The following is a 23,646-nucleotide window of genomic DNA, read 5'->3' on the forward strand; positions in this document are numbered from 1 at the left end:
CTCTCCAGACCAGCCTTCTAAGGGCCCCTGCAGACTCACAGCTGCATGCCTAATTCTAAAGGGTTGCCACTCACCCACTGTCACATGACCATCCCCACTCACCCCACTCAGGAAGACCCAAGGTGGCTCCTCTACCCTAGTACTCACAGCCCACCTTCCAGCAACCCTTTTCAGGGATAAGCTTGTTCCTAGCTCTGGCCAGACTCCTTTTTCCCACCTATGTGAGCAAGGATAGCATTTACAGAGATGCAATGATTCTGTGGGTCCCAGCAAAGAAGCTGGCGGCCCTGCTTTCCTCAGGTAGTTCCCAGGGTCCATGCAGAAGTCTTTTTCTCAGAAGGCTGGTGCTGCTGGCAGAGCAGTGTGGGGATGCCTGCTGATCCTGGGTGTCCAAACCAAACTCCCTGTCTAATCCCCTAGTTTCTCAAGCCCTCAAATCCTCCCTGCTGAGCTCAGCATGTGCCCTGTTACAGATCTGACCTCATAACAGCCCAGATGAAGCCCAGCAGGATGGGGTAGGGAGGGGGAACTTATCCCAGGCCTGAATCCCCTCAGCTCACCCATCCAATCTGCACCTCTCCTGACCCTTAGCTGCCTGCCTAGAATAGTGAGGTGGGAATGAAACCACCAATCACCTTAATGCTGACATGCAGGGGGTCCAGCAGGAGTCCTGGCCCTACCACCAAGTGCCTGGAATGTCCCTATGTAGAAACTGAAAGATTTCAAGGGCAGGTGGTGTTTTCATTTCTTCTTCCAGTCAAAGGTGATGCCTTTGAAACAGAAGATACAGAAATGAGCTACCATCCTGTGACAGACCAAGACTGCACTAAGAGGGGCACCCCCCACTCAGAGAAGAGGCTGAGACCCTGCGAGGGGGCAGCTAGAGGCTTTGGGACCCTGCCCTGGAAGTCCCCAAGGCCATGAGAGGCACCATCTGAGCATAAACTGCTGAAGAAGAAGAAGTTGGAGAAGAGATAACACCATGCTGTGCCCTGGGGGCTTCCCATAGCCACTGGGCAGCCTGGGCCTGTGACTCCAGAGTGGCAGCATACTGATAATAAGAGGTGGCGATCAGGTGAGAAGGAAGCAAATCCAGGAAGAAAAAGACAAGGCTGCTGGCTAGGAGCTCAACCCCATAGCCAGGGTGAGGTGTCTGCAGAGGAACATCTGGACTTGAGAGTTCTCCAGACTCAGAAATACAGAAATCAGGCAGGGAAACAGGGGGAGAGAGTAGGGGAAAGGCTGAAAGTTTCATAAAAAGGAAGAGGGTGATTTCTGGAAGTCCCAAATGGGTGCTCTTCCCAGAAACAATGTCAAGATCATTGACCACATGTTCTATGTGGAACAGCCCTGGGTTTCTAGATGGGTGCTGTTGTACACAAATGTTCTGGTCATGTGCTCCCTCTCAGCTCTCATATTTTCCCTCTGGAACAAGGAAAAGAGCACATTTATTCCCACCAGTGGCTGCAAACTATACCCTTGGGGCAGCAGAGGCCATGAATAGTAGGTGAAGGTACAGACAGAGCCCTCCCCAGCTGGGGGTCATCTGCCCTTCACAAACTGACAGGCTGAATCTGCAGAGGCACATGTTGGAACTAAGCCACTAGGCCCTGGTGTGTTCAGCATTGTGACTGGGAAGGAGTGATGGGCCCAGCTGTCTCAGACTGTAGCCTCATGGTAGCAACAACTTCAGGGCCAACACTCCAGTCATATGGGGTGATACCTCTTTGGGAACATCAGGGCCCAGAAGGCAGGGGAAGGGTCACTGGCAAAGGGTCTGGGGAGGCCACAGAAGCAGCTTACTTCCTTGCTTTCTTGACTCCATCCACTCCTCCACACCCTCCTCACACCCATTCAGGAACTTCCTTTTGGTCTCAGGATGTGATCTAGTGACACTTAAAGTGGATCCCCTGGCTGCTGCCTCGAGGCACAAGGCAGTCACTCAGGCCCTGATCTGCCCCACCCACAGTGCTCTCTAGGCAGACACCAGAGAAGGTGAGAGGTGAGGTACACTGGGGCAGGAACATGGGCTTCCCAGGCCCATTAAGTAACATGTGGGATGAGGCCACAGGGCAATGCCCTCACAAACAACAAGCCCTCAAGGGAAAGAAGCATGAAATGGGAAGAAGAGATAACAGCATGCTAGATGTTGAGCCAGATAACTCATGACACTTGGGGAACAAGTGAAGAAACAAACCCCATGTCAGCTGTCCCACACTGTCCACTGATACCACAAATGCAGCTTTACACAGCCATGTCCAGTGTATGCTATTGGTCAGGCCAGCCCCACCCCCAAACTCAGTGCTATAACTTTGACCTTGGCCACTTTCCTTCTCCTTTGGGGAGTCCAAGGCTTCTGCCCAGGCTGTGAGTCCAGATTCTGCTGCTTTCAGGCTGGTGAGCCTACCCTGTTCTCTAACTAGGATCTCATCACTGCTTCCTCCTGCCCAACCCAAGAAGCCCAGAGCCAATCTCCACCTGTTCAAAGGCTAGGAGGCCATGGTGGCACTCCTCTGAGGAGCCAGGAGAGGATCAGAACCTACAGCCTCAAAATCACCTGCCCCAGACCTCAACACTGGGGTACACTGGGGCAGAAGCCCCATTCCTGGCATAGCCCAAGGATTAGACTGAACCTTTCAAAAGAACTGTGGCCGGAATGCCTGGGATGACCATCGGGTACAGGCTGGGACTTTGGTCTCTTTTGGTTACCTGGCCCTACTCCACTCAGCTGGCCACCTCCTTTTCGATATGGGGGAGGGCGTGGAGGGAGGACCCTTCACTAGCTTCAGGACTACCCAGCACCCTCTCCTCAAGGTAAGCAGACAAAGCCTGGGCAGCACTCAGCCATAGGCAGGGCCCTCCTGCTCTCATTTCTGCCTATCCTATAGGTGGTCCCCAGCTTTGTTCTGCATTGCAGTCCATGAGGTTTTGTTAAAATAAAGATCCTACTACTTTCAGGGGGAAAAAAAAAATCTGCGGACCCCAGAGCCAAGATTTATTCTCTATACTGTCAGAACAAGCCTTGTGTAGGCCACACTGGGAGGGTGTGGAATGAGGCCTAGGCCCAAACCCATCCCACTGAAAAGAGAGAGAGGGCCCTTAGCTGACCTAGCTCAGCCCCTAAATGGGTGACACTTCCTGTCATGGGTCTGGCCACCAGCCAGGACACCAAGAAGTCAAGTCTAAATCATGGGTACAAGACTAATGGGAGGTAGTTGGGTAAGTGATGGTGTGTGTGTGTCCCAGGAGTCAGGGAGCATCTCCCTGGGACAGTCATCCCTGACAACCAGACCACTTGTGTACAAGTACTCTATTTGCAGACTGCTGACCAGCCCATGAGGCTCTGTGGCTTGCTTGCCTCTGCTAGCACGGCACCAATGCGCATTCTCACAAGGAGGAGGAACACTAAATACACAAAGACATGCAGGTGAATGCAGGTGGGGTGGGCAAGAGACCTCTCCCCAAGGAAGAAATATTTAAGTGGGCAGGTCTGGGGATGTGGCTCAAGCGGTAGCGCTCTCGCCTGGCATGAGTGCGGCCTGGGTTCGAGCCTCAGCACCACATACAAACAAAGATGTTGTGTCCGCCAAGAACTAAAAAATAAATATTAAAAAAAAAAAATATTTAAGTGGGACAATCCTATGCCTGCCCCTGGCCTCAATACTGCAAGGGCAGAAGCCTTGTTGTCACCTTCCTGAGTCTGTTCAGGAACCTGGGCCAGCTAACTGTGCACTGGAGCCTAAGGTGCCCTTAGGCCACCCACCTCAAATCTTCCCAAAGAGGACTTCCACATGAAACATAGGAGTGGGAAGTGACAGTCTGTCAGAATGTCCCTAATCTAGGACCTAGGTCTGCTAGCCAGATCTCAGTAGTTTAAACAGAAAAATTTTCCAGGTCATTTTCTGTGTGTGGAAATCATCTCCTAACATGAAATCAGTTTGAGTTACTATAGCCCAGAGTACTGCCTGCATAGGTGGGCAAATGATCCTTACCAGGGCCTGTCAGAACATAGACCCCACCTGCTGGTCCTCCCAGAAGGCTAGACACCCTCATCAGCTTCCTTTTCTTCTCCCTGCAGGTGAGTAGCCTGGAGGCAGTCTCTCTCTCATCTCCAGAGGTTGAGGCCTGGGATGGTACATGGCCTGGGACAGTGCACAGGCAGGTGCAATAGGCTCTTTGGGAGACTGACTCCATCCTACATGTCTCTGCTCCAACAGCCTCCAGCCTTGCCACCACAGGTCTTGTCACTGCTTCTTCCAGGATGGTGTCAAGCAGATGCCTAAGTGGCAAATCCTGTGCAGAGGTGCAGGACAGTTCCCACCCCGGCCCAGAGGCTGGTCACAACCAATGGCTCAGAGCTGAAGAGGGAAGAGGCCCACTCAAGATCACACAGACAGGGCACAGATATGGCACATGAACCTCAGTGTGTCCTCTGCTGTCTCTGCAAAGAGGCCTGGCCAACAGGGAAAGACAAGGAAACTTCAGCCCCAGAAAGAACCCCCTACCACCACCCAGCAAGTGGGCTCTGTGGGATGGCACATTTACAGGTATCCTCTAAAACAAACATGCAGGGAGAGCGAAAGGAAGCCATGCTCTTACTTACAGTCATTCAAAATATTCACCTCAGACCACACAGGAAGCATTTTGTTGCCAAATGCTTTCATATGAAGCTGATAAGAAAGCAAGAAAGGGGTAAGAAACTTGTTCACAGCTGAAAGTCAGCCTCAAGAATGCTTCCTTGCTTCACTGTAGGAAACAATTCTCATATTTACAAACACAGAGTTGCTATCCCCAAAAAGAGAAAAGGAAAAAAAAAAATCCACAGATGGCCCAAAGCTCACAAAAGCAATCACTTCTGTAAACAAGAAGTAGAATGCCTGCTGAAACCAGAGAAGCCCTGGCAAGACATAAAAACAGTGAAAGTAGGTCCTAGTGGGATTCCCTAGGCTGCACATGTAAGATACTCTGAGAGCAGAAGTGAGTGAGCTCTACTCCCAGGGCTCCTCTAGAGTGGTCACATGATGCAATTCTTTCTGCAAACAGGCCTTCTGTTGAAGAAGGGCCATAAGTACAAAACCTGTCATAGTGCCTATGTCTCAAGAGGAGAGGCAGGGCTCCTGCAGGTGCTAGTCTCCGTTGCCTAAGACTACTCAAAGCATACTGGGACTCAAAAAGTCCTTCTGCTTGGGTGGGACTTGCGTTAGCAGGACTAGTACAGACACCTGTCACTGAAACTGCCCAGACTACTGATGGAGGGGACTTATCCTGTCAGTACTTTGGCTTGACCAGAACTGCTCTGGTGACCAAGGACCAAATCTTTCCCTTGAGGTTTTATTTCAGCTGCTTCTGCTAATTTGAGTCTAGACAGGTACAAAACAGGTACTGGGAGGGCTTGGTTACCTGGTAACAAAGGAGGCTCACCTGATAAAGGGCCACTACTCTCTAATCTGAGCATAGATCAACACCCAGCAACAATGGGATGATCATGAAACCTTGCAGTCTGTACCATTTTTCTACAACTGGGTCCTGGTTCATTTCCTGGCATCCTTGAGATGGGTACCTTATAGATACAGAAGCTGAGGCTGTGCACCTAAGACCACCACATGCTCCATGCCACAGAACAGCTGTGGGTGGGCAGGTTCCGGGCAGGCAGTAAGGATCCTTAGGCACCACCCAGAACCTACTTCATAAAAATAGTTCTGAATCATGTCTCTTTTCAAAAGGACAAGCAGCAAAACTGTTCATCCAGGTACCTGTGAATAATACTGTAGGACATGAAATTCTGCTCTTGCAGATTAAACACACAAACACAGCCTTGCCACAAACCCCATGCTCCTGAATGTCTTGTCTATGTTCTCATGTGTTCCTCAAAGGTCAGCATGACCAGACAAACCTACTTTACTAATGAAAACCCGGTGCTGGGCTCTGCCTGCTCCAACTCCAAAGCCAAGCATTCTCATCAATATGTCATAATTTCTCTCTTTTTAAAAAACAAGGCATAAGCAGACAAAAAAAGATCTTTCTCTGATAAAAATAAAACACTAAGAGACTCCTAAAAAAATTTGCTAAAACAAAACATCTATGGAGTCAAACTGCCACATGGTTGGCCAGGAAGAGAGATGCAGCAATGATGTGGGGCTCAAAGTCCAAAGCACAAACTGTTAGACCTTGCAAACAGCACAGAGGTGCTAGGCACTTGGATATCTCACAAAATTCCCATGTGTAATACTCTTCAATACCAGGTCGATATACTCTTTATATAAAATAAAGTTCTTCATGCATCCCTGAAAGGGGTTATGTTAACAGGACTGTTTGTGCCCTATAAAGAAAGAATGATGAGAAGGCTGTTCGGTGTCCAGGTGAGGAAGACTGCTCAGGGGAGGAGGCACTAATTTGGCATTCCACCCAGGTGTTGGGCACCAGGCTGAGGGACAACTGCCCAGGACTCAGTGGGGAAAACTGGAGAGAGGCTGGGAAGCTCAAAGTGCAGAAAAGCACTTTAGAATACATCAGGGATGTATTCTAAAATAAATACAGCAAAATCTAAACATTTCCTTGAGTGCTGGGTTGGTGGACCCTGACCCCATGGCAACTGGAACAACCCCTGCTGCAGGGAGATGCTTTCCTGTAGATCTATGCTTACAAATTAGTCATGAGAGCTGGGATAAAGGATCTATGAGGCAGCCCAGTCCACTCTGGCATGAATGGGCAGTGTCAAGGGACTCAAAAGGCCCTGTACAACCATCATGAGGATGGGACCCTAAAAAGAGACCTAGAAGTAGTAGCTTTGCAGAATAGCTCACAGGACACATTACCCAACTGGATCACTTGGATCAGCTCTAGGGATAAAATGAATGAAAATACTTCTTGTAGACTTACCTTGGCTCCTTGCTAAGGCAGGTGACTGACTCTATGTGAGGTACTTTGCAGTTAGGCAGAGCAGGAAAGCCCAGGCAGACACAAGGTGAAGGTCCAGGTCTATGCAAGAACCTGCTTCTGAGTCCCTGCCACTGCCCAAGACATTTCCATCAGGGTATCCCACCAAGAGTACAAGCAAGGAGGACATGGGCCCAGATATAGCCTACTCAGGCTGCCAGCATGAGCAGTTATAGTTTAACAGCAAACAGAAATGTCACCTGTACCAAGCTGTAAAAAAAGTTCCCATCTTGACCTCCAGAGAGGGCCTGGCACTGGGTGGAGAGGGCACTCCTTGGGCTCAGACAGACTTCTTGGTCTGGTCTGATTATTTCTAGAAGCTTCACTTAGGGGCATCTGAACATTCTAAGAGAAAAGAAGCAGCTCCCAAAAATTTTCCATGGAATTAATTGGCCTCAAAGCCAATAAAATTCTGATGTGGCATTTACGTAAGCGCTCCTAGTCCCTGGACCTTGGCCAGCACTGTCTGGCCTATGGCCCTGCCAGCTGTCGGAGAGGTGCTCTGTGCTGCCCCCACCCTACCTCAACACTGCCAAAAAAAAAAAAAGTCAATGAAGCACTGAAATGTTCCTCCTATAAAGGGAATATAAATGTTTATTAAGAAATTATAGGAACCAGGTCAGGCATTTTGCTATCTTAGTCATACCAGCTAATTAAAAAAAAAAAAAAAAAATCAAAATAGAAACCCATCCTAGAAACTTGAGACAATGAGAACTTCTCTAGCCACAAGCACTCAGAGCCTTGCCTCAGCTCGGTTGTCAAGGCAACCCAGTGTTTACCTCCAGTTCTGCTGTGTAGGAGGACCCTGACTACAACCAGGAACAGCCAACCAAGCCACCTCCTCCCAACATCCCATGGGATCAGTGCTAGGGTGTCCCCATAGGGCAGAAGGAGGAAGCTGCAGCTTCCCCTGTAGGGTCTCCTAGGCAAAGCTGCCTACAGCATCAAGGAGGGGCACCTATATCCTCTCTCCTCCAACCCCTGCAGCCCTTTCCCCACCAGCTTGTCTTGAGGGCTAGAGAGCTCTGAAGGCAGATGAGAAACAGCTCAGATCCCAGGGAACAAGGAAGAGGTGAAGAAAGGAAGGGCCCAGGCTGAATCCTCAGCTGGGCAGCTAAAGAGCTCAGGTCTCATACATTCTCTGGGTCAGGCCAGGCCCCCATACCAGGCCACTGGGCTCCTTGATCTGTGAAGGAGGAACAGAAAAATAGGGAGCAATACTGTCGGATTTGGCTCTAGGGTCCTTCTCCACCTTCAAGGCTGGTCCTGCCTAAAGAGCCATGGTGGGCTCCCTCCTGCCCTGCTACTGCGGGGTATCAGCCTTTCAGTAATGCAGCTCTACTGATGTTCATAGTATTGTGAGCAACAATCATTCATACTGGGCAGCCTGCACACCTGGCCAGATATCTTAGAACTGGCTTTTAGTCAAAAGAACAACTATCCTGAATGTTAGGTTACATGGTTGATCACATGCATACATGTATGCACACATACATATGTGTACATAAACATACATGCATATGCATATACAGGCATAGGCATACACGCACGCGTGTATACACACACACACACACACACACACACTCTCTCTCTCTCTCACACACACACACACACCTATCTTCCAAGATCCCTGGCTCATAATTCAGAGCAAGGAGGAAGATCAGGAAAATAAAGAATGACGCTTTTAAAAAGCTAAAGTAAGAGTAAACTTTAAAATGGTACAACTTGTCTGAAGCAAAACACCCAGTTTGTCACTAGGACAGCTTCAAATCAGAACCTGTCAGTAGCCAATGCTGAATAGTTCACAAGACCCTAAGGTTTGACAGTAATTTAGGACAACCAGCTCAGCTTGCAACATAGTAGCATGATGCCCATAACAGTGAACACTCATAGGGGCCTGCCTCCTTCAGCCAGACCCATCACATAGGGGACACAGCATAAAAAAAAAAAAAAAAAAAAAATCAAACCACATTTAAGCCTTTACAAAAGGTGACATCCTGCAAAGCCACTTAGACTCAACCAGACAATGTCCTGGTGCCTTAGGCCAAGCAGCAGTCATTTTTAGAAAAAAGCAACTGTCATGCATCCAGACAAATAGGTGGACTCTGGAAAAGAAATAAAACCAGAGGAAATTGGCCTCACCATGCTGGGCTGTAGGGGGCCAGTGTCCCTTAGGACCTTCAGGTGCTGCACTAAGTACCTCCTTCTCTCACCATGCCATTTGCGCTAGGAGACAAACAGAAGCTGATAAACAAGCATGAGGAGAATCCTTATGAGGTTGGAGACCTAAGCATGGGATGGTGGAACCTGAGGAGACATGATAACCACCAGTGACCAGTAGGCAAACCAGACAAGGCTGTCAGGGTGAAGACAAGAGCAGTGCATCAAGAATACCTGATGGGCCAAGTGCATAGACCAAGACAATGGAGAGCCTACCAAAGAACCAGACTGCTGTCACTTTTACACATTTCATAAGATTCACATAACTGGCAACTATGTAATTAGCTCACATTTATTATCTCTTGTTTAAAGAATATGTGTAGGGTTTGTGGTTGGAAAGATGCACAGGCATACCCCTGGTGCCTAGCCCCATCTCTCAGACCCTCAACAGAATCCAGACAGAACTGAACAGTTCACCTAGCTAAGGGTCCAGGGGACCCCTCCTGGTACCTTCAGGCCAATGCCTGCTGGGTCTGAGCCATTTGGCCTCTCATCCTGGAGGACCAAGGAGCCAGCCTGAGACTCACACATCTCTTTTCTGTTTCCACTTTCTCAATACTTCCTTGCAGAGCCCCTGTTTGTGCTCTGCCATTAACTTTTAACTTCTACCTCTAGCCCTAAATCAAGTTCCCTTTATTCTGTTTCTTTTTAGTGAGCATTTACACATAAAAGAGAGTTAAGAACAACGAAAAGGCTCAGAGAAGGAATTCATGGGAGGAGGGCATTCCTGGTTATGTCCTAGATCCTGCAAATACTCAGGTGTGGCCTGAGGAAAATGATTCTTATATCTCCTTAAGCCACCTCTCCAGAGAGGACATGCTACCAAATCCATAGATTGAACCCATCCCCAACAAGGATTCTAGCCCCTAAGAAGAGCAGACAACCTGCCCTGACATCTCAGAAGTGAGATGGGAAGTCCTACATATGAAACTGCAAGTCCTCCAAAGTCCCAAAGGGTGATAAACCTTAGGGACACCACTGTGTTCATGGGCTCTCCTTACTATGGGAGGAATTCTGGACTATGAAAGAGCTCATATTCACAAGGGATAACAACTATGGGTCCTCCAAAAAGGATTGAGGTCAGATCAATCCTGACCACTTGTTAGACTTGCTCAAGTCATCATCTCACTGATCCCTCCCATGTCTATGCAGTAGACCTGAGTAGAAGGCAGCTGGACCTATTTCACCCTCTTGCCATTGCCAGGCTTCCTTCCAACTGGCCCTTGTTCACAGAAGATGGACATGCAACAGATCTCTCCCTTCAGAAGTACCCCTGAGACAGGAGTCCAGGGCAGGAAGCTCTTCCGCAGGTGACTTTTTTTTTTTGGGGGGGGGGGCGTGGGTTGTAATGCTAATGTTGGAACCTAGGAACTTGGTGCATGTTATGCAAACACTCAGTAACACCCCTAACTCTGGTGAATGACTTTTAATTTCAGGCCCCTATGTCTTGCAAAGCTCTTCCACAATGCATCCTGGGATACAGTTCCAAGGAGATAAGCCTATGCCCAGTGGTCCCACTCATGTAAAGCAGGCCATGCCCCTGTGGCAGCAGCATAGGGACATTTAGTCTGAGGCATCAAGCCTCAGCTCTTTTCCAAACAGGTCACCTTGGGACAGACTGGCTGATGGCCACAGATTGTGGCCAAGTTCCTGGTTAGCAAGTGTTTTTGTGAGATGAACTTCAAAAAAGGAGAACAATAAACAGACACCCCTGACAAAAATAAATAAATAAATAAATAACTTGGGGATGTGTGCCCTTGGTTTCATTTGTCCAGAACAATATTGCTAAGAACCAGAGTGCCATGTTGTGCCCACCTATCTACCACACACACATAATGCTCAATGTCAAGTAGTGTTGAGGGTACAGCCCTGATCAGGAGGGAAACTGGTCAGGGTGGGAGACAGAACAAGAGCCAAGTAACGAAAAACAGTATGGGAATTAGGGGCCAGGAGTTGGGGTGGAGCAGATGAACAGCCTCTATCAAGGTCCTAGTTTCAACTGAGGAAACTCTGTGCCTCTGTCCAACACCCTAACTCATTAATAGCTGTCAACAGTCTCTGAGGTTTCAGGTGGACTCTAGAACCTAAATTGGACTAGAAATCAGAAGATCCACGATGTCACCATGTTCTGGGTCTGAATGCATGGTTCAGACACAACAATGAACAGGACACCACATTTACATATACACGTATATGTACACATGTGTGCACATATACATGTCATACATGGAGACAGATGTGTATACACATGTATAAACATATATGCATGTGCATATGTGTGTGGACAAAGTCACAGCAGTAGGCTTGGTTAAGGATTTCTTGTGTCTTTTTTTCCTAAATAAATTTATTTCTTAGTTGTAGTTGGACACAATACCTTTATTTTATTTATTTATTTTTATGTGATGCTGAGGATCAAACGCAGGACTCTGCACACGCTAGGTGAGTGCTCTACTGCTGAGCCACAACCCCAGCCCTCTTATGTCTTCTAACAAGTGCCTATTGTTTAATCCCTGCCAAAAAAGCTAAAATGTTTAATTCTCCACTATATATACCCAGAACAGTGACCACAGCTTTCCAAACTCTGTGTGTCCTGCCCTGGAGACTGTATCAGCAGCTTTCTACCCCACCCCAACCCTGGTCACACAGCACAGCATTTATTTGGAGCCACCAAGCTGGAGAGAATTCTATTCTCACTTTAAGAGGGAGCTGATTTCTCAAGAAAATAACCCCATTTGTAATTGCAAAATTAAGAAAAACAGGCTGAGGTGTGTGAACTCAGATCTATACTTGTTTTTTCTTGAAAGCATGTAAAGACTCACCAGGACTTAAGGGTGTTAGTGACAGCAAGAACTGCACAAGCCCTGGAAATAGGATGAGCAAGGCACAGTGGGCTGACCAAGAACACAATGCCAACCACCTTTAGAACAGGCTATCAATACCACCTGGAAACACTTTTAAAAATAAATTAAGGTGTCTTGTTTGAGGAAGGGAATGCCAAAGCCTCTACCACGTTGTCCTTAGACTTTAAAAAAGACTTACAAAGCAGAACTCCAAAATCTCAACACCTGTACAGTCAAGAAGTTGGAAAACAATGCAGAGACCAACCAGGTACATGGAAGGGTGTGACTAAAGGTCCACAAGTACACACCTGCCCCTCCAAAAAGCTGTAATACAATTACCAAGAGGAAAATGTCCCTGCGAGGACCTGGTGAACACATCCGTCTCCATGTATGACATGTGATCCAGCTGGCTCCTACCCCAGCTACATTGCAGTGGAAATGCCCAACATTATCTGTATCCTATTGGTGGCCCAAAATTATTTAAGCAGCACCTAAACATGAGGAAAACAATCACATCTAACCAGATTGTGGAATGTTCTACAGGTCAACTGGCTTCAATCCTTAAAATGTCAATGCAATAACCAACCAAAAGATGTACTATTCTAGATTCAAGGAAACTAAAGAGATAGGATGACCACATACAATGTGGATTCTGGATCCCCTATGGGACATTTGGGAAACTGAATACAGTCTATACATCAAATAATATGTTAGAGAAAAAAAAGAAAGGGAGGAAGAAAAGGAGAAATGTATAACAAAACATTAATGGACAAAACTAGGGGAAGAGTATATGCATGATCACTGTAATACACCCTTGTCATTTCAGAAACACTAAAAACTTGTGGGGGAACAATGTTCTGGGGGACACATAGCCTTCTAATACTAGGGAAGGGAACTTGCTTACCTGCATCACCAGGAATGCAGGTCCAGAGACAGTGGCAAAGGGTATGGTAGGCACACTGAAACTTAGGCACACAGCTGTCCAGATGCAAACCCTAATTCTACCCTCACTTGCTGTGTGACTTTGGGAATGTTTCTTAACCCATCTGAGCCTTATTTTCCTTATTTGAAAATTAGTAATAATAACAGTGTCTACCTCCTAGGGCCCTTTTGAAGATTAAGTAATTTCATAAACTAATGAAGTCAGAACAATATCTGCCACTACCAAGCAGTCTGGAAGTCTTAGATATGATTGTGAATGCTGAGTGGACCACTCTAGAAGTTTTTTTTTTTTTTTTTTTTTTTTTTTTTAAAGGACAATTTTAAACTGCCTTCTTAAAGCACAAACCAGACACACTTTACAGAGTGCTGGTATCTCAAAATTGCTGTTAGAAATGTCACTTATTACAGGGTCGCTAAGGCAGGCTTCAGGGACTACTGAAAGAAGGAACAACATATTTGACAGGGCCCCACATTTGTCCTGAAATTATGTTTGGTGGGGTTTCTTCAGTTATACAGTTAAATGCACACACATATGAGCACACATAACTTAATAACTTACTGGGTTTGTTTCCTCCCTTACCTTGGATGGCTACCAATATATTTCACCCTTTTCCTTTTGACTTGCTACATCTGAGATCCAAGTAATCAACAGGATGAAAGCTAAGTATAACCTGCGGTAGAGTGTTTCGGGCAGACTATTTTCTAGTGTTTAAACATCTGTGTGGATACACATGTGTAAATCTATTAAGATCTGAAAGGGGCTGCACCAGCATTGGGTAGAGGTGCTTAGTGGGGGAAGGAGCAGGCTCAAACATTCCGTCCACAGCTCCTGCACTATTTGAGGAGTTTCACTAAGGAGGCCTGATTGAAGCCTGGGGCAGTGGAGGTGCCAGAGGTAGGAGCCACTGGCCTGGACACGTCCCTGGACAAAGCAGTAGCCATTAATAAGCCTGGTTTTGCCTGGGTAAAGGAGATCCCACACAGTCTCCCTTTACTCTGACAGGCTGTACCAGACACTTGTATCAGGGAGCACCTGTGAGAAACACAGCCACCAGTGTGTTTGGAAACAGACTCCAAGGCCAAAGTGCACTTGGAGAAGAGGCCAAAAAACCCTGCCCCAAGAATCTCACTCAGGATCCAATCCCTGCTTCAGTGAGTAAGGATAAATTTTAAACTAAAGATTATTGGAAATGCTGAAAGAATACAATCTTACTCTATGGGAATCCCAATCCCAAACAAGGGCAGTGACCATAAGCATCACTCAAGGTCTGCAGGTGAACAGCTGGGCCCACATACCCACTTTTCTCCTGGAGCCCTAGAGCTCCTGAATGGCCCAGTTTGGGCAGAATGCAAGGAGATATTTTGGCTCCCAGTGTTTGGGGAGAAAACAGGGCACAGAGTCCCTTGGAAAACAACTCTTTATAGGAACAAATAGGTAGGAATGTATTTAGAATGCTGCCAAGAAAGCCTGAGTGGCCATTCTACTATCAGCCCACTGGGCCCCACCTGAAGATAAGCTGGAGTCTCCAGATGCAGGACACAGCTGGTTCAGAGAGGGACTATTTGCTCTCAAGAGGGCCCCAGCCTGCCCTGATCTTCTGGAAGTCCTCTTTTCCACACCAAAACCCTTCAGTCTCCAGAAAATATGCACCTCATCTTGCTACTCCCCAAAGTTAGACTTAGTAAATTTCCCAAATCTGGATTGAGAAGTTCCAATTATATAAACAAGTGGCTTGAGCTGCAAAGAGGTTTGTTTTACTATGCATTTGCTTTAACATCAACAATTACCTAAATGTGACAGAGGGTTAATAGTCCACAGGATGACTATCAGGGAAGTGGCAAAGGGAGAGAACACTCCCACACAGCTAACTAAGAAGGGTAATCTTTGCAAGCAGCTCTTCAGGGATTAGGATGGGAGGGCAGAGTAGAGCAAAGCCCTGGCATAAGGATGGCAGGTCCCCACCACCACCACAACCACAAATAAAGGCTGACCCTTGCAATTCCCAAAGGGTTTCTCACTCACACACACACACACACACACACACACACACACCACCTTATTTCTCCAAGGACTTTCCAGGTGATAAGCATAGATCTCACCAAGCCACAAGGTCTAGAAACCCCTTCCTGGTCAAAGAGCTGCTGCCTACTTCCTTAGCTAAGGTGGTTTTAATATTCAACCCTGCCATGTAATCACTATGGGTCCTGGGAGGAAGGATCCTAATGAAGTAGAAAATGCAGCAAGACCTGAGCCACTGCCTGTAGAGACTCCCCAGAATACTTCTGATGGCCCACAAACCAAACTACAACCACCTCTGAGTCAGGGTCTATCTGGAAACCTGGCAACTCAGTCACCCCCTGGGGCCAGCCTTACTGACTTCTCCCTTATGTGTCCTACACCAGTCTCCTTCCACCAGCAAGCTCCTGTTCTATGCCTATGAAAGCCAGTTACTGCATGCTCTGTACTTCCACCCAAGCAGGGGCTGTTAATGGGTTTCCCAGAGATGCCCTGCATCACAGGCAGGTGCTTAGGATGTGCAACTTTCATAATCACATTCACCTGGGGTACTAAATAAATGCAGTTCCCAGCTATGGTGTACTAAGTAGTTCAGCTTCTGCGGCTTAGAATCTGTGCTATTTCAAACTCCCGCCCTCATGAGGGGTCCAGGCGCCTGCATTCACCTATAGGTGGAGCCTCACTCTGATCTCAGCACACATGAAGTACAGAGAGGGTTCCCCCCTTTTAAGAATAGACTTTGTTGCAAGCACTCAAAGAGGGTTGCTTCTGCCAATCTTGCGTTTCCAGAAACTATAGGAAAGGGCCCTCATCCCACTGCGGGAGACGCAAGTCCCCAGCACTCCGGGCTCCATACCTCTTTCTAGCCTAGACGTCTGCTCACCCGAAGAGGGGGCGACCCTATCAGGAAACCATCCCGGGGCTGAAGCCCTTACCGCCCCGCCCACCCCTCCCTCACACCCCTCCCTCACCCTGGGCTAGTCAAAAAGCCAGCTACCTGGTGCTGCCGGGTTTTAGGCCGCGGATAAAAGAGGCTGCAGAAGGATTTCCAGGATTTCCCAATCATTAAGTTCCCCGCCCAGCACTGGCCTCATACCCCACCCCTCGGGTAGACCTTAACCACCGCCACGCCCCAAGTGTTGCTCCCATCCCTCCCTCTAGAGTCCCCTGCTTTCAGAACCTAGTTTGGCCCCTCCCCCACGGCCACACCCACCGTCGCGGCAGCGTTCCCAAGCTGAACTGAGAGCCCCGCCCCACCCCGGACCCATACACAATTAATTCTGACCCGGAATGCCTAGAAAAGGCTCCACGTTCACCCTCCACCGCAGAATCAACCACGTGGTTCGGGGAAGGCTGCAGCAAGGGGCTAGGACAGGGAGCGCAGTCTCCGAGGGGAAGTCGTTAAGAGATACACCAACCCCTACACCTGCAGATCTCGGGCCGCTCAATTCCCAGTATACCAAGAGAGAAGGGCCTCCAGCTCTAGGGTCTTGAAGGCCGCAGGGTTTTTGTTTGCTTTACTGTTTAATCAGCATGTGAACTACTTAACAAAATGCACAACCCTTGGTAACAAGGTAACGGTATTAAGTATTCAAGCAGTGAACCTGCCTCAAAAATGGAAGAGTTAAATGCCAGAGGAATTCACGTGAGTTCAGGGAAACAATCTTTAAAACAAACCGGGGGAAGGGAGTTGCTATCCATTAAATGGTTGTCTTTGTGTTACAAAGAAACGAAAAGGGGGTTAAACAAACAACAAACTTTCACAGAGGAATCTACTACAAACTATCAGGCCCGAGCGATGGGAAATACTCCCCTGGGGTAGGTGGCGGCGAGAGGCCGTTCACGGACCCCCCCAGCTGCGGGCTCTGGCCTCCAGTCCTCCGGCAGGTGCCGCGTGCCAGCCGCATCCGGCCACCAGCAGGTGAGAACTGAGCTGGGTACAAGCGGCGCAGACCGACGGACCGTGGGCAGGGCGCTCCTTTCCAGAGAAAGCGTCTCGGGGCCGAGTAACCCCCCTCCGGCCCAGCGCGCCCCCGGTAGCCGGATGGGCGGGTGCTCCCACAAAGAGCCGCGGGCGGGGAACAGCTAACCCGGACCGCCCCCCGCGTAGGCCAGTGCAGCCGCGGGCTCTGGTTACGACAAATTAAACCTTAGAACGCTGGAAAAATTACAGGAAGAGGAGAGCGAAGAATGTGCCGAGTGGCTGAAGGGAACCCTGTCCCCGCGTGAACTTCGCCCAACGCGCGCCTGGGCTGGTCCCCCTTCCCCTCCCCAGCGCGTGCCCGGTGGGCGGGGGAGGGGAGTACGAAGACCAGTAAAATACCACCCTCCCTCAGCTCCCAGACTCCCCGGCTGCCCACCCACCAGAGCGACGCCTATAGCCCCCACCCAATCCGTGCGCACCTGCCCGCGTCGCCCCCAGGCCTGGGCGGGGTCGCCGCCCCCGGCCCAGATGACGACATCCACCCCCGTGGCCGCGCCCGGGAGGGGGCGTGCCCGGCGGGGGCGCGGTCCTCGGGCCGGCGCCGGCTCCAAGAACCCGGACCGCCTCACGCGGCGCGCGAAGCCGGCCGCAGGACTGAGAGGCGAGGGAAGGGGCGAGGTCGTCCTCCGCCCGACCGTTCCCCGCGCCCAGCCCTCCCCTCGCGCCCTGCGGGCAGCTCCGGGGGCGTGGCTGGGCCGCCCGCGCCGTCCCCTGTCCGCGCGCTCTGGGCGCCCGGCCGCCCCACTGACCTGTGTGAGTTCTCAGGTGCGCCTTGAGGTGCGAAGATTTCCCATAAACTTTCTCACAACCCGCGTAGTGGCACTTGTGCTTTCTCTGCGGGGACTCGAGGTCGGCGCGACTTCGGCCCCGCCGGCCCCTTTGTCTGAGGCCGGACTCGCCGCTCCCCGCGGGTCCTGGCTCCCGCTCGGGATCTAGTCCCGCCTCGGGCTCGCTCCAAGCGGGGCTGGGGGGCGCGGCTACCGCACCTTCTCCGCCGGGGGAGACGGGTTCGGAAGCAGGCGGCGGCGCGGGTGGCGCGGGCGGTAGTCGGCAGGGGGTCCTCGCCTTCCGGGCAGCAGCGCCCTCTCTGCGCTCCGCTGGGGCGGGCGCTGGCGCTTGTTGGTTGAGGTCCGCTAGGATCCGCGCCACCACGAAGAGCGAGGCGCTGTCCTTGCCGTCGCGGCGCTCCTCAACGCGGGGCAGTGAGGGGGTGGCGGCGGCAGCCGCGCCCTCGGGCCGGGACTCCGGCCCCTCCCGCGGTCCGTGCACGACTGCGCGGCTGGACATGGACACGAGGCACTCGGCGGCGAAGTGGTCCACATAGGCGGCGGCTGCCATGCTGCGGGCTCCGGCCGGCGGGCGGGCGGCAGTGCTAGTCTCTACGAGTCGTCAGCCGCGCATCCGCACCCACGGCCTCCGGAGAGCAGGCGGGGGGCGGGGGCGCGGCGCGCCCTCTCCTCCGGCTGGGCTGGGCTAGGCTGGGCGCGCAGCCGCCTCTGCCGTCACCAGCGCGGCTCCGCGTCCGCCCGACCCGGCACCGGGGAGTGAGCGCATGGGGGGCGTGGGCGAGTAGGGTCCCAGCGCGGCGTCAGGGGCGGCCTGTCCTAAGGATGTCGAGTGGCGACGTTAGGGACGACCGCGTCAAGTCACGGGCACAGCTTCGCCGCGCATTGTGGCAGGCGGGACAGCCGCCGTGCGCGCCGCAGCTCGGTGTGGGCGGCCCGGCCTCGGGGGTGGGCGGGGCTGGGGCCACATCTGGACCAGACGTCAGCCCCCAGCCACATCCTGGCGGCGCAGGTTACAGGCGGCAGCGGCCGCAGGGAGCTGCGCGCGCGGAGGGGGCGGGGAGCCTGGGGCGCGCACCGGCGGGGCAGAGCGGTCGCGCGCTCGCGTCTGGGGAGGGGGCGTGGCCTAAGGCAGGGCTGGACGCCATTGGCTGAAGAGTACCGGGTCAGGCCAATCCGGGCTTCTAGAGGGGCTTACTCGGCAGCAGGCCCTGCGCGCGCCAATGCGCGTGCCTCCTTGTCCGGCGGGAGGAGGGGCGGAAATTAGAGCCGGGTGAGGGGCACGCTGACGCACGACGTTCGAGGATGGCGGGTCTGGGTGTAACCGCGCGGGGCCGCTGTCTGTACCCGCCTCAGCGGGGAACCCGGCCGGCTTTTCCCTGCCAGAGCTTTTGTGCGATGACAACCTTAAGCCCCGCGGTAGAGGAGAGCGCTCTGGAGCACACCCCTTTGTCCCTCCAGTCCTTCCCGTGAGGGGCGCTGGCAAGGAGGCGTGTCCGTTGAGGCCGGGCGCTGAGCTGCCGCCCTCGCCTAGGGGCGGAACTCCGTCGCGCTGCACCCCACTGCTGCCGGTTTCCCAGGTAGCCGCGCCTAGAACTTCAGGCCGCTGGCCACCTCCTCGCTCTTTCTCTGTTACACTTCAGCGCAGCACTGGCCAGAGCAAGGACACGAATAGAACTGGACTTTTCACACGGGAGGGCCAGGCGTTCCCTCGACTCATTCCGGGAGCCGGGGACACAGGGTGCCGCCCTGCTGCCTTTCAGCCCGGCTCAGCTGGATCAGGACTGGCTCTGGTCTGGTGATTAATCTGGCCTCCAAGTGATGTGCCCACCGTGGCCTGTGCTTATAGGAGTGAACTACGTGCCTGGGCAGCGGGTGCTGCTGTACAGGGAACGTGGGGCCCCTTCCTCCCCCTTCCGTCCCAGGCCCGCTGCCAACTTCTCTAGGCTGCCCCTCTCCCACCGCGGTCGGGAAGGCTTCAAAAGCCACCAGCTGAGAGGACCCCGCCCACCCTACCCCACCCTTCCACTGGGCCGCCTGAAGGAAATGCTGGGCTTCGCCCCTCTGGCGGCGTCCCTGCGGGGTCTGGACCAACTTGCCCTTGACTTCCATCGCAGGCGCTCCCCACCCCCAAACTCCAAGTCTTGGGCCATCAGCGAAGAGACTGGTGCATAACTTCCTGCCTTGGGAACGACTTTAATACACCCCTTACAGCTTCGCCCTCACCAGACTCTCCGCGGCAGCTCCTGGTCCCTAACCTGGAAGCATTGAACTCAAAAGTCTGCAACCACTCGTTTGTTGGGCTAAATGGCCTTGGAACAAGTCAGACACCAGAGCTGAATTTCAACAGAAGTCGGGAAAGTGAGGACCACTCAGGCATTTGACCCCAGTGGACCAGAGTAGAGAGGCTGGGAATTAAGGGCGATGGCAAGGTTAGTTTTCCCAGAGTTAATTTGGAGCATACGTAGGAAAGACCTCAATTTCCAGGTAGCCAAGGGGGAAACTAAGCCATTCTGGTTTACATGTTGTGGTGAACTGTAAATTTGTGTCAACATTTGAGTATTTGGGTATCTGTAACAAAACCCTGAAATTCCCTCTCACTGACTTGAGTTCTGCCCTCTGGGGAGACTACAAAGCTTGTTAAGCTGGCTCAAGTCCCTGGAGGAGGGTCTCTGTTTGGCAGAAAGTAGTCATCTTCCTACCAGGCAGATTGTGTTGATGACATTTAAGAGATTTGTTTCCTGACCAAGTAATGATTCAGAATGTTCCTCTATTTTCACCACATGTCTCAGTCACTTCTTCATTAGGAAGGAGCCTAATGAAGCCACACTTCCCTTCCCTGTCCCTCTCCAGTCAGTGGAATTTTGCCCAGTCTTTCAAGTGCTATCTACAGGGATACAGAAGAACTTGTAGTTGTTGGGCTATTATACTCTAGGCTACTATTGCCTTAAATGAAGGGAGAGGGTCATGGCCTGAGTTAAAGGATCTCTGTTATGACTGCCCCCAACCAAAGGTTTTCCATAGGTGTGTCTTCCCAGAGAGTCTCAGCTGTGCCTGGTGTCATTCTAGATATAAATCTCAGTCCCTTGCTTTCTCAGTCCAATCAATCATCAGGCCTGTTGGAGCCTCAGGCCTGGTCTCCTTTGTCCTAAACCCATGTGGAACTGTCTTCAAGATGGGTCCAGTTATGTTCCCTGGAGAACAACTCACTATAGCAGTGGGTTCATAGTTTCCTTTCTAGGTAGGATTTTGACAGAAACAGCAGAAGCAGAGCAGCCAAGATAAGTAGATCAAGATGTGTTTGAACAGTGAAGAATCTTAAGACTGTCAGAATCAAATAAGACCAAGGAGAAACACCTAAATGTTCTGATATCTGCAGTTGCCAAAGTAAACAGCTTGCTATCTCTATAGGGATGGCCACAGTAAATGGTGCTGCTCTTGTGCATAAAACTTCTAATCAGTCTCAGGCCTTCCCAGGCAAATCTGAGCAGGCAGGCAGAGCTGACCTGGTATCTCAGGAAAGCCTGGGTCATGAAATACAAAGCCACAATAGATTTTATAAAAGCAAGATGGAAAAAACCAATCATGCAGAGAAAGTATACATTCATGAAACTATCAATAATGTCACTTAGGAAAATTCAAAAGATATTACAACACATTAAGGGAGAACATATGAAGAAAAAAGAGTCCCTGGAAACTTAAAAGATGTTTTCAATATAAGGATTAGAAGGGAAAGTTGAAGAAAACTCCATGACCAAAACGAAAAGAAGCAACACACACACACACACACACACACAAAAGGAAAATAAAGAAAAATTAAAAAAAAAAAATTAGCCAACCAGAAAGTTTATTGATTAAATAACAGGGCCCCAACAGAGTGACCAGAGAAAGTCATCAATGAATTAATCCTAGAAAAGTTTTTATGACCAAAGAACATGTGTTGAAAGGGCCCACAGAAGGTCCAGCACCAGGGCTGGGGGTATAGTTCAGTTGGTAGAGTGCTTGCCTTGCAAATACAAGGTCCTGGGATCAATCCCCAGCACCACAAAGGAAAAAAAAAAGAGGTCCAGCACCATATCACTGTTTCAGAATACAGGGTACAAAAATGTCTTCACATTACCAGCAGGTTACATACAAACAAGATGGATCAGAATCCTGCTGTAGGCTTGTGAATAACAAGTAGAAGTTAGAAATCAAGGAAATAAATCCTTGAGAAATGGAAAATTATTTTCCAACCATCACTCATCCAAACTACAAACTAAGTACAGTGATGAGTCACTTAACAAGGGCATACTCTGAGAAAAGCATCATTAGGCAGTTTCATCTTTGTGTGATCACAAAGTGAGCTAAACAAACCTGGTTGGTTTAGGTCAATCACTCCCTGTGGCCCATTGATGCATTGAAGAAACATGGTCAACATATCAATGAGTTTGCTGCCAGTGTAGCTCTGGCATTTGCAATGCTTTTGATAAGTTTGGTCCCCAATCCATGGTGATACTGGGAAGTGGTGGACTCTTAAAGAGGTAGAGACTGATAGGAGGTCTTAGGTGATTTGAGATGTGCCCTTAAAGGAAATATGGGACTCTCACCCTTTCTCTTCCTCTTACTTTGCTTCTCTCCTCTACTTCATGCTCCCACCATGATGTATGGTGCCACCACTGACCCAAAGCAACAGGACCAATTAGTCTTGAACTGAAACCTCCAAAACTGTAAGTCAAAATAAATCTTTCCTCCTTTTAAATTGATTTTCTTGGGTATTTTTTAATAGTAACAAAGCTGACTTAACACATTATTTTTACAATAAACTTTTTGTAACCAAGAGAATTCTAAAATAATGATCAAAATATATAGTGAAAGCCTAAACCAGTAACATAATCACTTATTAAAACTACTATGTATGGGGCTGGGGATAAAGCTCAGTTGGTGGGGTGCTTGCCTTGCATGCACAAGGCCCTGGGTTCAATCCCCAACACCACCCCCCACCACACACACAAAAAAAATAACTATTGTGTGTGAAATTTTATGTTCTATGCTTTTATATGAATGGCAGTATGCTAGGTTTGTTTACACTACCATCATCACATATACACAGCTAATGCATTTATATTATCATGTTATAATAGCTACCATGTCATAGGTGATAGGAATTTGTTTGCTCCTTTGTAACTATATTGGATCACCATCATATATGTAGTCTGTCATTGACCTGAAACATCATTATGCAGTGTGACTGTATTTTTAGATACATGAGATCTCAAAAAAATTTCCCTCCCATGCATTGTTTCTCTTGGTAGGAAGCTATCAGAGATTATGGTTCACCAAAATGAAGTAAAACAAGAGAGATGGGGAGTGGGGGACATGTAATTGAGAAAGCAGTGCATTCAACACAGGGCTAAGGGCAGAGGAAATCCTTGTAAGAGCTGCCTTTGCAGGTGCAGAGCATCAGCAACCCAGGCTAGGGCAGTTCAGCTTTTGAGAAGCTTCTGCAAGAGGTGATAAAGGCCATATAAAAGCTGGCCTAATCAGTGAATTTCAAAAGGCTTATTTCTGGCCATGTGACATGTTCATAGTGAGATACTTGGGAATACCAGGTAGATAGAGCAGTCTGTCTACAATGGGCCAGCTACCATGGCAGAGGGAGAGGGAAAGTATCCACCCAGAGGTGTTACTCATACCATCTTTCCCGCATACACAACATATTCTCCCCTTCCTAGGTGGGCCTGATCCAATATCATATGCCTTTTTAATCTGGATCTGGAGGCCAGAGACAGGATAATGAGGATTCAAGACAAGGGTCATCAGTGTCCAGCTCAAAGTACAGACCTGTGTGGAAGGCTTATTAGTTTCTTTAGGTGGTTTCTTTTGTCTAGAGATATATGACATAGAGATAATTTTTGCCCCCTCCCCCATCACTATGAATTA

At 49.9% G+C, this 23,646-nt stretch overlaps 1 protein-coding gene and 1 long non-coding RNA gene across 2 annotated transcripts in view; one reads left to right on the forward strand and one right to left on the reverse strand.

The window, feature by feature from the left end:
* Klf13 (KLF transcription factor 13) overlaps positions 1-18,679 on the reverse strand; it is a 47,238-nt gene extending 28,559 nt beyond the window's left edge. Inside the window, exon 1 of the mRNA XM_046435571.2 lies at positions 17,689-18,679. Within this exon, the coding sequence (XP_046291527.1) occupies positions 17,689-18,277 (589 nt within the window). The 5' untranslated portion in view covers positions 18,278-18,679. The remainder of the gene's footprint in view (positions 1-17,688) is intronic.
* Positions 18,680-18,992: 313 nt separating this feature from the next.
* Positions 18,993-23,646, forward strand: part of LOC131423904 (uncharacterized) — a 29,468-nt gene continuing 24,814 nt past the window's right edge. The window contains exon 1 of the long non-coding RNA XR_009226046.1: positions 18,993-22,433. This is a non-coding gene — a long non-coding RNA (uncharacterized LOC131423904). The remainder of the gene's footprint in view (positions 22,434-23,646) is intronic.

Source organism: Marmota monax, unplaced genomic scaffold (assembly GCF_021218885.2).
Source record: "Marmota monax isolate L192 unplaced genomic scaffold, Marmota_monax_Labrador192_F-V1.1 WCK01_AAM20220418_F8-fsc00005, whole genome shotgun sequence".
Lineage (NCBI taxonomy): Eukaryota > Metazoa > Chordata > Mammalia > Rodentia > Sciuridae > Marmota > Marmota monax.